This window comes from Eucyclogobius newberryi, unplaced genomic scaffold (genome assembly GCF_026437365.1).
Source record: "Eucyclogobius newberryi isolate DKJ021-1_F unplaced genomic scaffold, fEucNew1.0.hap1 SCAF_7, whole genome shotgun sequence".
NCBI classification, from domain to species: domain Eukaryota; kingdom Metazoa; phylum Chordata; class Actinopteri; order Gobiiformes; family Gobiidae; genus Eucyclogobius; species Eucyclogobius newberryi.
The window spans coordinates 21,931,194-21,943,652 of record NW_027316389.1 but is presented as its reverse complement, the minus strand read 5'-3'; the positions used below and the strand labels follow the sequence as shown (position 1 = coordinate 21,943,652).

Below are 12,459 nucleotides of genomic sequence, written 5' to 3'. Positions count from 1 at the left end.
ATTAAATTATAGCTGGTGACAGGTGTTTAGGAAGTATTCATGAGTCCAACGGCAGAGGAAAAGAAACTCCCTGTGGCGGCAGCCTCTTGCCTCAGAGGAGTGGCTCAAATAGTCCGTGTCCAGGGTGAGAAGAGCCCTGGAGACATAGAGGTCCAGCAGGGATGGAAGTCTGCAGCCGATCACCTCAGCAGAGTTGTTCAAAGGTGCCGGTTTTAGTGGCTTTAGTTTTTGAGCCATTCAGCTTAAGGAAGCTCTGGCTCATCCATTCCCTTGTCTCCTCCAGGCAGGAGCTGAGGCAGGTGAGAGTGGCAGAGGGGGGCCCAGAGAAAGTGACTTTTTGATGGAAGTTAAGTCCATGCTTGCTGACGACACACCCAAGAGGAAGCATGTGGATGGTGAAGAGGGTTGGACCCAGCATGCTGCCCTCGGAGACCCCACAGGTGACAGTGTGGGGTTATGCAAAGTATTGATTTAGCAGAGATTGTCAAGAGCTAAATCACAGTGCAATACGCGTCTGAAGCAGCAGTTCTCTGACAACAACCCCCTGCAGTTTGCCTACAGAGCCAACAGGTCTGTAGATGATGCCATCAACCTGGTACTCCACTTCATCTTGCAGCATCTGGGCTCCTCGGGAACCAATGCCAGGATTCTGTTTGTGGACTTCAGCTCTGCATTCAACCATCCTCCTTGCTCTGCTCCAGGACAAGCTTTCCTAGCTCAATGTTCCTGACTCAGGGTCAGGAACAAGGACTGCAGGTGGATCACTAACTTCCTCGGAAGCAGTGCGTGCGCCTGGGGAAGAATGTCTCAGACACACGGACTATCAGCACAGGAGCTTATAGACAAGACTGATCAAGTTTGCAGACGAAACCACCCTCATCTGGCTCATCTCGGACGGGGATGAGTCTGCCTACAGAAGGGAGGTGGATCAACTGGTGTCCTGGTGTAGCTGTAACAACCTGGAGTTCAATGCCCAGAAGACAGTGGAGATGATCGTGGACAGGAAAGTCACAGCCCCCAGCCCCCTCTCACATGACAGACTCCCTCATCAAGAAGGCCCAGTAGAGGATGTACTTCCTGTGGCAGCTGAGGAAAGCCAAGCTGCCAACACAGGTGACAGTGGAGTTCTACACAGCCATCATTGAGTCCATCCTCACCTCCTCAATCACCGTGAGCCACAGCCAGTGACAAACAGACTACAGCGCATTGTGCGCTCTGTTAAAATGATCAGCTGCAGACTTCCATCTCTGCAGGACCTGTAGGTCTCCAGGACGCTGGGACGAACAGGTCAGACCACAGCCGACCCTTCTCACCCTGGACATGGACTATTTGAGCCACTCCCCTCAGGCAGGGGGCTATGGACTAATGAACACTTGAACTCGAGAAGAATGTGAAGGGATGTGGAATCAGAGTCAGAGGCCATCAGTAGGTTGCTGGGAACTCTGATGAGAGCTGTTACTCTGCTGTGGATGGAAATCGAATTGGAATGATTGTGACGTTGGAAGAAAACAAACTTTTCAAGAATTTTTGGATATGAGGTTTGAAATTCGGCAGTAATTTGACAAGGGTCTTACTTACATTACTTAATTAGGTGGTTGTTCCCATGGGGTTATTCCACGGGTCTTTAATTTACCTTGAACGTTTAATTTTCTATGAACGTTTTGCACATTTTTGACGTTCGATCCCAAACTTCATTTAAACCCAGTTGTAAACACATTTAACTTACTAGAAAAGATGATCCTTTCCAATTGTAAAGTGGTACCGGTAATTACGAGTCCTTTTTGCGGTCTTATCACAATGAAACATGTTAAAAACACACTTTATCTAGACAAGTATAAGTGAATATAGCATAAAAAGCTATATATAGCGTTTATTTTATTACACTGTATAATTAGAGATGCCGTTCAACAATTTGTGTAAGCCATATAATTTGCATCGGAATTTGTTACTAACAGTTGAAAAATAAGTAAAAATTGCTATTCTTTTGCTCCTGTCCCAATGAGAATAATACAGCCCAACATTATTTTAACTCATTGTGTTGCAAAATTTATCATGAATAAGGATCTACTTGAATTTATTATACTGGACAAAAAAGTTGATTCCCAATTTGGGGAAAGGATTCCCCTTTCTCTTGATTTCTGAGGATAAAAGATCCAGGAGATTATGCTAATCTGATAAATTATTCTGAAGGTCCACTGGAAGGATCTGGCAGCAACTGTTTGTAGTTGTTTCCCCAGCTCATGACACCAGTCTAAAAGCATTCTTGTAAGTACTGTACTGTACAGATTGTGTGCTTAACGATGAGCTGAATTACCTGATAATTCTTCACATATTTACACATATTCACATAAGTAGCCAACCACTTTAGATAGTGGCAGACCACTTTAGAAAGTTGCCGACCAAGTGGCTGGGCACTTGTGACCAGTCTAGAAGGTGGCAAACTATGATTTTGAATGTTTAAAAAAAAGTAAAGAAAAAAAAGCAGTCTAAACTGTGACAAAACATGATTTTGGACACTAGCCAGGCTCAAACACACAACCTGTGACTCCCAAATCCAGCACCTTGCCAAGTACAGTGTCTGTATAACTGTTTTATTTAAAATACATACAATGGCTACAAAACGTCAGTCTTCTAAACATGAGCAAATACCAAAGGGTCACTTGATTATATTTAATTTCTGCAATTAATTTTAGTTGTTTAAGACTGCAATGAACCACACAATGGAATAACACTATTTCAGGATTCTTATCTTTCCCATTCAAGGGATAATTTCTTGAATCACGTGTCTGTATTTGTGTCTTTAATAACATTTTTTTTTAAATGTTATTTGATAATCATTGTTGTTGATCAGTTTTCCCTGTTTGGCCACTTTTGGCGCCCCCTAAAGGTGGTTAATACAGTGGCCCATTAGCTTTTGGATCTCGGCGCTCCGGAATGCACCACTGGCATGACGTTTGTGACAACTGTGCAACACAATCATTTACTGTTTAAATAACTTTACACCCAAGGAGCACAATATTGTTGGATTACGACTCACTTAAACTTATAATAAATTATGTCTGTTGTTTGTTGCTTTGCTTATGTATTTGGTGGTGCGTGGAAACCGTAGATCCATGGGTTGAAAGCAGTGACTATATATGGAAAGCCTTAAACGAGGAGCAGTCCGTAGGATAAGCAAGACCTGCGCCGATCCTTGTTGTTGTGTTACTTTTAATGGCGGTTGGCAGCCAACTTAAAATGTGCATTTACCGCCACCTACTGTAGTTGTGCGTCTTCAAAGTATGTGTTTACGCTATACCGTATGCAAAATAAAATAAAAAATAAATTAAGAAGAAGAGAGTTTATTTCAGCCCTGCGCAGATCCGATCGATGCACGTTTCCGCTTTAACCCTATTCTATGCTCTTATTGGACACTTCAACTTTGGTCGATCATCCAGACGCGGCGCAGCTTAAACCCGAGCGCGACTACTGCATGGAAAGACTACACTCCCATAATTCTCCGCGCGTATGTCTTCTTTGAGCGCGTGCCCTCTGTTCGTCGGGGTGAGCATAGCAGCAGCAGCAGCAGCAGCAGCAGCAGCAGCAGCAGCACTTGTGGTCGTGCGGCCGGCCTCGGCTTTGGTCTAAGGTAAGTTATACTTACTTTGGTTTTAAGAATTCTTATCACATGCAGTGAATGGAAACATATAAGTAAATGGCCAGGGCTCCTGCAGACTGGTTGAAAGATGGTAGTGACTTAGAGTAGTCCTTTCATTGACTGCTGCTGTTGGTTGAAACGGTGGGCACGCCTATGGAGAGTAAGAGCTGCCCGGGGCTCCAGAAGTATCGCGGGCCTGTAGAGGAATCAACACTTGGAGGAGATGAGATATTTTTAGCGACCACTGAACAGGCCTGTGCTGCGAAACAAGCAGTCTCAGAACACCCTACGAAAGCTAATTTTATCTCCTACTAGAAAGACTAGCAAAGCATGGAGTATTATCTGTTTATTATGCTAGCAATGAAGATCAAACAAGCTAATAGCATCTGGTTAGCCCTTGCTAGACTAGTCTTTACAGAGCAATCATATGCACTTCTAATATTTGATTAACTTTTATGTTAAGATCCCAACTGCTGCTATTGACGTTTGTACCGGCATCTAGTAGGAAGACTAATGTTAGTTGTGTGAAAGCGCATGACTTGTGCTGTCAGTGTCACACTTGCAGCTAATACGATGTGGTCAGCAAAACATGCCTGGTTCAGATCAGCTTTGGTAAGCCAACTGTGTTATCCATGGTGGGATTTGAGTTTCTGAACAGTTCAGATTCAAAGCACTAACCACATTGATGTTGTTGTATTTTTTGTTAACGTTTCAACATCAAATGCCATCGGTAATACTTGGATAACACTGATTAGGCCATTACAATAACACATTTTGAAGTATGGCATATCACTACAATCAAAATATCTCGATAAATGATCATATATAAAGTTATTTGGAACTACAACATTCCCATTAGTGCAAAGAAACCTTAAAAATATAGTTCCAGCTATCACTTATTGAAAAACTTAGCTATCGGTCTGGATTTCGCTGTACATGTTTTTGCCTGTTTACGCATAGCATTATTTAATGTCCATCTGTGTATCCATCCATCCATCTATCTTGTTTAATAGTAATATTTCTCCTCTCTCAGTGTGTTGTAGGGCTAACCAACATGGTGGACCAGCCTGTGTGGGAACAGATTGGGTCCAGCTTTGTGACCCACTACTATCAAATGTTTGATTCTGACAGATCACGACTTGGAGCTATATATGTTAGTGTGATGTACTTATTTCCATAAAGCATAAGTAAAGTTTCATTGATCTTGCATTAATCTCTTTCTTGTATTACTGTTACTCCATACAGACGGATGCCTCATGCCTTACATGGGAAGGACAGCAGTTCCAGGGGAAAAATGACATTGTTAAAAAACTCACTGTAAGTTTTCTGGATATTTTAATTATCAAGCCTGAATACAACTCTGAATAATGTTCCTTAATCCTTTTAAAGCAGGTGTGCTCACAATTATTTGAGCTACTTTTAGGTATATTTTGTTATTAGTGAGTTTTAATAGTGTTTGTATGGTTGATTAAATATTATTAGGCTATAGGAACACTGTATGGGCCTATTTGAGTGGGTAGTGAGTAGTCATGTAGTACCACCATGTCAACATTATAAATTAAAGTATAAATGGTGTTAAGATCAAACTGGTAATGGAAAGCAGTTTGCTCACAAAAACAAAAGTTTGCTCCCCACAAGCGCAGATGCAACATAAAACAGGTGTATGTATTTGTCCCTGTGATATGAACATTTGTAATCTCATGTTAATCTTTGCAATAGACGTGGACAGATATTACATTTTTTATAATATTGTGAATGTTGTTAGGAGTATTTTGTTTTTGATCAAAAATACTGATGATTAATCTTTATTTTGGAATTTTGTCTTTTAAACATTTGCTTGTAGAATATATGAACAAGCCATGCCTCATTTGAAAGCTCAGCACCTGCCAAATACACTTGAGCTGCAGAGGCTGCACTAAGATTTAAGACTTAATTGTCCCCAAGGGGAAATTCTTGCTGCGTTCTTCAAACCAAGCTTGTTTGTCTAGTGTGCAAACAGAAAGGACAACAATGGACATATTCCAATAGAATGCACTTGACGGGGCTTGTTCAAAAATGCAATGAACAGTAATTGTTGATTGGCAGCAGGTATAATCATTACAATAAGTAACCACAAATTAAATCATGTGAGGCTAATTTCTTTAGTTTCAGTTGTAATTTCATGTCTTTCTGATTGGACCAAGCTGGAGGTCTACTTGGATTAGCAACAACACATGCAGCCACTCCCCGCTCCCTTCATTTTAGCTCAGTCTTGACACCGCGATGTGTACGTAGCTTTACACTGAACCAGAGCTCTCTCTTGTTGGTTTCGATGCCTGGGATTAGTCCAACTCTAATACCCCCATTTCACACCCTAGTCGTGTTAATTTATAGGCCTATTCATAATTTTAATATCTTTACTAATTAATGGCAAGAACAATTTAGTTTTTATCTCCATGCCATACACTCTTAGTGTGTTTGTTTTCTAATTAGCCAAAGCTATCTAAATCATGGATATTTTGGGATGTTTTATTCAAATAGAACTTGTTATCAGTTGCTATATGTATTTGTTACTAGCTGCTTGTGTGTGTCAGATTTTGAGCTGTCTGCAGACTCTGCACAGATTCTTAAATACTGTCAACCCTCTTGCATTACGGACAAATACACACCCAGATTTACAACCTTGTTACCACAAGGTTGCTAAAGGAGGACCTCTTAGAGTGAAGCACACAGCAGTGCCACGGATTAAAATATTTATAAGGGTATTTCAGTGCTTAAAGTTTGAGAACTGCTTTTCTAAGGCTTTTTGTATTAGTATAGATGTCAATAAGCCAAAGATACTGCAAGTCAATGTTAACAAACAATTCTGTCGGTTTTGTTTCCAGAGTCTCCCTTTCACGAAGATAGCCCATAGTATAACAGCGCAAGACCACCAACCAACACCTGACTTCTGCATAATGAGCATGATAGTAGGACAACTAAAAGTGAGTGTTTATAAGAAACCTCAAAATATTTCCAACAAATGGTATCCTTGTGATGACGAGCTTTGTGAAAGAACACTATTTGTCACTCCTAATGTGGGTGTCCAGCTTTAGGGATAGATGGTTCTATTCAATATTGTCATGAAAAGCCTCAAAGAAAAAAGGTTGATTGTCAGACTGACTGCCAGTTTCCAGGTGGAGGCTGCATGTCCTCCTTTGTGTTGGTTCTACAGTAATACATGCATAACAAATGGCTGCTTCTCCTTGGGGGCAGAATGGAGAGAAGAAATGGTTCCCATTGTCCAAAGTGACCCTTACTGGCCTGTTGAGGGGTCTAAAGCAGCCCACGTGAGGTACTACCTCCCAAAGGGATCTAGCTTTGCCTAAGGAAGCGCTACACGCAGCAGCGCAATGATTGGACCAGAGAGAAAGTGGATTTTGGTACAAAAACAAAAAAACAAGGTCCTGCTTTCTCTCAACTATGCTGTCAGATTAATCACACTTTTGACATATTAATACGATGAATTGCACAGCGCACTTACATTTTTGTCATTCTTTAAATTAGAAAGTTTGATTTTTTTTTTGTTGTGTTTTTGCACAATTTCTTTAAGAATGTTTTCTTTTTCCTTAAGAATTCTAAAAGCCCTATTATTGGCTATAGTTGAAGTCTAGTTCAGTATTTCAAGTAAATGTACACGACCAATCAACAGGCTTGGTGGGGTTCAAGGCCCTTCTTTGTCACCTGTGGATTTAACTGGCTCTTACTATGACATATGCAAGCTGATGTTGAAGTCCTGGTGTTTAGTGGTTTAGTAATAGTGGAATATTTGGCCCATTAACTTTAGGGCTTGCACACAAGCTTTATTTTCAGCAAGGTGCATCGAGATCTCTGCTGCATCTTTGGTTTCATGGGTGTCATTTTTTGTTTGGCAAAGCTGCACCGCTCTCATATGCTCTGCGCTTGTAAACATCAGCCCCTGAGTGATTTGGGCATGTCCATCTAACTGACTGATTTTATGTGTAAATTTAATTGCCTGATATCAGCACTGCTCCTATACTTCCCTCCTTCGTTCAAATAAAGCAAATGTTTTCCTCCTTCGTTCAAATAAAGCAAATGTAAAAGAGCTTGGTCTACACAGACTGCATGATTAATCTGCATCAATTCATGATTAATGCATGATAAAAGAAAATTTAATGCATGCTACATTTTCTATGATTTATTGCATGAGTTAACATAACTTGCTCGCATTCATTCAGTGGACACTGGAGGCAAAGTTGGTAAAGTGCCTTGCCCAATGACACAATAACTGTAAAAACGACTGCCCCAGTATTTTTTGCTCCAATCCAAGAACTCATCAGGCCTAACTTTGCTTAACTTTTAAGATCTGATGATTGATTGTTTTCAAGGTAGCCTGACTGCAGCGACAGTAACAAATAACAGAAGGATTCTGTTTTTAGAAATATTGTTATGAGCACAACATTAGACATGAAATAAATTGACAAAAAGCTGACTGTAAACCTGAAGTAGTTGTCCCTTGGAGTATTTAAAACTCACTGCCATTGACCAGAACACTGCCAGACGGCTCCATGCACAGGCAGGCTACTCGGAGAATACATTCAAGCTTTGTGGAGGGGCCATGATTTGTGTCATTGCTGATCTAAAATGAGTACACGGCATGTTGGATTTTTGCCTGGCTGTTTCTTGCCCAGTGCAGATAAATGCTTCTCCTAGTATGGTCGGCGTGCGCTGTATACATGCAGCAGAGCTAATAGAGTATGATCGACGTACTCCAGATGTGATAATGCAATTTTGGAGCCTCAGTTGTATTAAAAAAAAAAAAAAAAATCTGTTCAAATCATACTAGGCAAGAAATTATTATTTTCCTGGCCTACATGTAAAAATGTATGTCAGTACTAAGTAACCTGGAGCCCATTCATATCTTAATTCTATTGTTTTTTTTACTCCAGGATTTGGGACCTAGTGTGGTCGCTCAAGGCCCTACAATGTGTCCCCGGCATTTTGTCAGCGCTGAGAATAGCCTGTGGCCACTTAAAACCACTTTTAGTGCCTAAATGTGATTTTTCTACTAGCTGAAGCTGCAAAACATGCAGTATGTGTGCCATCTTTGGTTGGAGGCATGGTGGCTCAGTCACCATGCCTCCAACCACTCTCGCCTCACTGCAAGAAGATTCTGGGTTTAACTCCTTGGCCTTTCTGTGTGGCGTTTGCTTGTTTCTCTGTCTGGGTGGGTTTCCTCTGGCACCGGTTCCATATTCCACTACACACAAAGAGTTGTTTTTAGTCTTCCAATTTGACCTATCTTTTGCTAAAAAAATCTTTTTTCTACTGTGAATTTCAGGCAGACAATGACTCTGTTATGGGCTTCCATCAGACCTTCATCCTGAAGAATGTAAATGACTCGTGGGTGTGCACCAATGATATGTTCAGATTGGCTCTTCACAACTTTGGCTAAACTCCCTGGTGGGCAGGGGCAGCCATGGTGAGGGCACTGAGATGATGGATCAGGGATTTGAGGATGGAGAAAAGCTCTTTCCTTCTGTCTCTACATCTCAATTATGCCCATATGACAAATGCTCATCTCCAGGATTCTGTATGTAATCAATGAAGATCATCCCTGTGGGTTTTGAAGGCCACATGCTTGTCGAGTCGCTCGGCCACTCAGATGCCCCTGTCGGCCACTGCACTGATCCGCATGAAGCTGGGAGCCCAACGTTACAACATCTACACTCAAGCCACCACAAAGGAAAAACCTGCATACCAACGCCATTAAGTCATCTTTGCTCTGTTGTACACTCTTCCTAACTCTGCTGTTGACAACTCCGCTCTGCTTGCACTGTTGTCGACTGGTTTGTTCATGTACAGGTGTGTTGTAATTGTTTTTAGATGCCACTTAAGTGTTAACTTTAGCTTTCCTTAGCTGTTAAATTGAGTTTTATTGTTTACACTACTGTTGCCATGGTTCTTTGTTTGTCGTTCGGTTTTGCTCTTGCAAACCAAAGAATCATAGAGGACAATGTTTGTCCTTGCTGTGTGAAAGACTGTTATACAATATATTCTTTTCCCTTGGTCTCTCCTTTCATACAGATGTCAAGCAGTTAACATGGATTACAGCCACAATTCACAATAAATCTGGACTTTTTTCATATGTGTTTTTAGTATATTTTAACCGACGCGCCCTTGCTTGAGAGAATGTCAATGGCTTTATATCAAGTAGTTTTTCCTTTTTTAAAACAAAACATGCTTTGCCATTTCCATCTGAGTAGTAGAAAAAGCTTCAGTTGTAGTCATCTGGACTCGGTTTGAAAAAATAGACGTTTCGACTCTCATCCAAGAGTCATTGTCAATAAAAGAATTTAGATCGAGAACTCCGATATTAATACTGTTCTGTGGTAAGACCCGCCCATTGGGGGGAGCCTTCCTGAAGTAGAAAGAGTTGTTTGTTTCAACAGAAACTCCCCCCTTGTATCTACCGAGGTAGCCTATTCAGAATCTTAATGGGCTATTAGAATCCTCTTTGTCTTTGTGAGACCCTGGCACAACCACCCTGAGTACCTGATTAGCATCTAAATGTCCTTGTCCTGGTCCTCTACCTTTCCAGGGGTTCAGTAACCCATTATAAATAACAGGAACAAGGTTTTAAGCAGGGAGAAAAGATGGTTTGAAAGAGGAGTCAAGGAAGCTATTTTTGTTAAAAAAGAAAGACCTTCTTTAAACAGAAATGGAGGGCTAAGGTTTAATCTTCCTGTTACGTCTATTTTTTCAAACTGAGTCCAGATGACTACAACTGAAGCTTTTTCTACTATGGAACACGCCTGGACGAATGAGGGATTACACCGACATTTCCATCTGAGCCATACAGACTGGAGATCTCACCTGACTCCAGCATGAGTCGATGTCTATTTTAAGGAATTGCTGGGTGCTATTATAAAATATTTTTCCTACACTTAAAGGGGTTGCGATCCCATGACATCACAACTTTTATAAACTGCTCACAAACTGCTGGTTAACAGTTTGTCTTTCAAAAAGGCAGATGTGTTGTCCTGGTTTATGCTTATATGCCTGTAATTACAGCCTATTGTACTTTTTTTTGCTCCTTTTGCACCAATGAATGAGTAATGCATTTTTAGTTTTCAATTAGAAATAATGATAAAAACTAATATAGTATAGAAGTATAGTAAGTAAGAAGGCTTTTAGACAGGTCAGTTTTGTTTGAACTTGGGAAGAGAAGGGAGGACATGCAACAATATGTCGAAGTCGTGACTCAATCTATTGACGCTGCTGCTAACTGCACGTGGAGCCTGCATATTCAGTGTCGCCTTAACCACTCGGCCACCGGCCAGCACTCTTAGGACTTTCTCATATGGTTTCTCTCATAGTGCAAGATTAGAGCAAGGGAAAGAATAAAGAGGACAGGTATAACTGTTTTGGTAGATGCACTGTTTTTGATATAAGGAAAAATCTGAAAATAACAGCTCAAAGTCCTTTAAAGTTTCCACCACTGGAAGTTGTGTAAAAATGTGTGATTAAATGTTATATTTTCAAATGTCAAATAGATGAGTTTTGGCTTTGTTGCTCGTTAGGCCTACCTATGCATGTCACATTAGTTCCCCACATCCACTCAAATTAAAATGATACACTTCATATCAGACTAGGGTAACGTATTCACAACATTTTGTAATATAATCATATTAACTAAGGTTTTGTTTGAAGTTAACCAAATGCATTTAAAACTCTGGCCAGAAAGTTGTGATGTCATGTTCAGTCTAACCTTGATCTCATCAGCATTTTTTGGGGGATGAAGCTAACTGGAGTCGTCATGTCACTCAACTGTCACTCAAGTTAGACTTTAGTGATTTAATGCAATCTTATCTTAAATAACTTGGTTTGAACTGCAACAGACGAGTGGATTTGTGTTAAACAAGTCCCTCTTAAACAACACTAAAGACACATGCAGCAGCTTTAGCATTAACCAACCTTTACCAGTTAGTAGTGCCCTTTGATCACCTAAAGCTCCTGAATTGTCTAACCACTTCAAGCTGTGTTTTCTAATGAATGCATTATGTCACCATGGTAACTGTGGAGCTGTCCTATGATAGACACAGTGACTTTATTTTGGCACAAACACTATAGTAGCGCATTGTATGATGTCAGATGTAGTCTGAGGTGGATAGAGCAGCAGCCAAAAATGTTGGCTACTCAAGAGTAATGTTACTTCAAAATCAATACTAAAATAGAAGTAGGCAAGGCCTTTAAAGTAGTTGGCTATTCCAAGAAATCACTCAAGTGAAAAAAAAGTGTGAGAAAAAGGGAAACTACTACAAGTGTAATTTTAAGAGTCTGCTAAATCATATCTGAATGGGAGCAGTGCTAGAAAATCCATGTTCATTTAAGAGGCTAATGGCAACAAAACCTTTATCAGTTATAGAATAGCACAAGAGTACTGTTACTTAAAACTAAATATTATCTATGGATGCAGTCCAAACAGTTTTGATCTCCTAAAGTACATTCTTTAATTCATTCATTTAATTAATTTTCTATCACTTGTTCCCGTTTGGGGTCGCGGGTGAATGGATTCTATCCCAGTGATTTTAGGCCTTAGGCGGGGTACACCCTGGACAGGGGCCACCTCATCGCAGGGTTAACAAAGAGACAGAGACTCACACACAACCATTGGATGGTGGGAGGAAGCAGGAGAACCTGGAGAAAACCCACGGTAATGCAGATTCCACCCAGAGAGATCAGGTGATGTTGGTCTGGCCCGGGAATTGAACCCACGATCTTCTTGGGAGTCGACTACTCTGTACACACTGTTTGTGTATTATTTATTTAAAACATATCGC

General features: G+C 40.7%; 1 protein-coding gene across 2 annotated transcripts; it reads left to right on the top strand.

Annotated features, from left to right (window-relative positions):
* Nucleotides 1–3,502: 3,502 nt before the first annotated feature.
* Nucleotides 3,503–9,764, top strand: nutf2 (nuclear transport factor 2). Of its 2 annotated transcripts, none has more exons than XM_072435407.1 (5): nt 3,503–3,628; nt 4,671–4,790; nt 4,883–4,954; nt 6,502–6,600; nt 8,958–9,764. In XM_072435407.1, exons 2-5 carry the CDS (start codon nt 4,692–4,694, stop codon nt 9,069–9,071), a joined length of 384 nt encoding a protein of 127 aa, XP_072291508.1. In that variant the 5' UTR covers nt 3,503–3,628; nt 4,671–4,691; the 3' UTR covers nt 9,072–9,764. The 2 variants fall into 2 exon arrangements, with proteins under 2 accessions (XP_072291508.1, XP_072291507.1); XM_072435406.1 differs by having other exon boundaries at nt 3,600–3,621.
* Nucleotides 9,765–12,459: the final 2,695 nt, after the last annotated feature.

Coding starts and splice junctions, on each gene's coding strand:
- nutf2 (XM_072435407.1), top strand. CDS start 4,692: ATGGTGGACCAGCCTGTGTGGGAACAGATTGGGTCCAGCTTTGTGACC. Junction 4,791..4,882: donor CACGACTTGGAGCTATATAT/GTTAGTGTGATG, acceptor TACTCCATACAG/ACGGATGCCTCATGCCTTAC. Junction 4,955..6,501: donor ACATTGTTAAAAAACTCACT/GTAAGTTTTCTG, acceptor TTTTGTTTCCAG/AGTCTCCCTTTCACGAAGAT.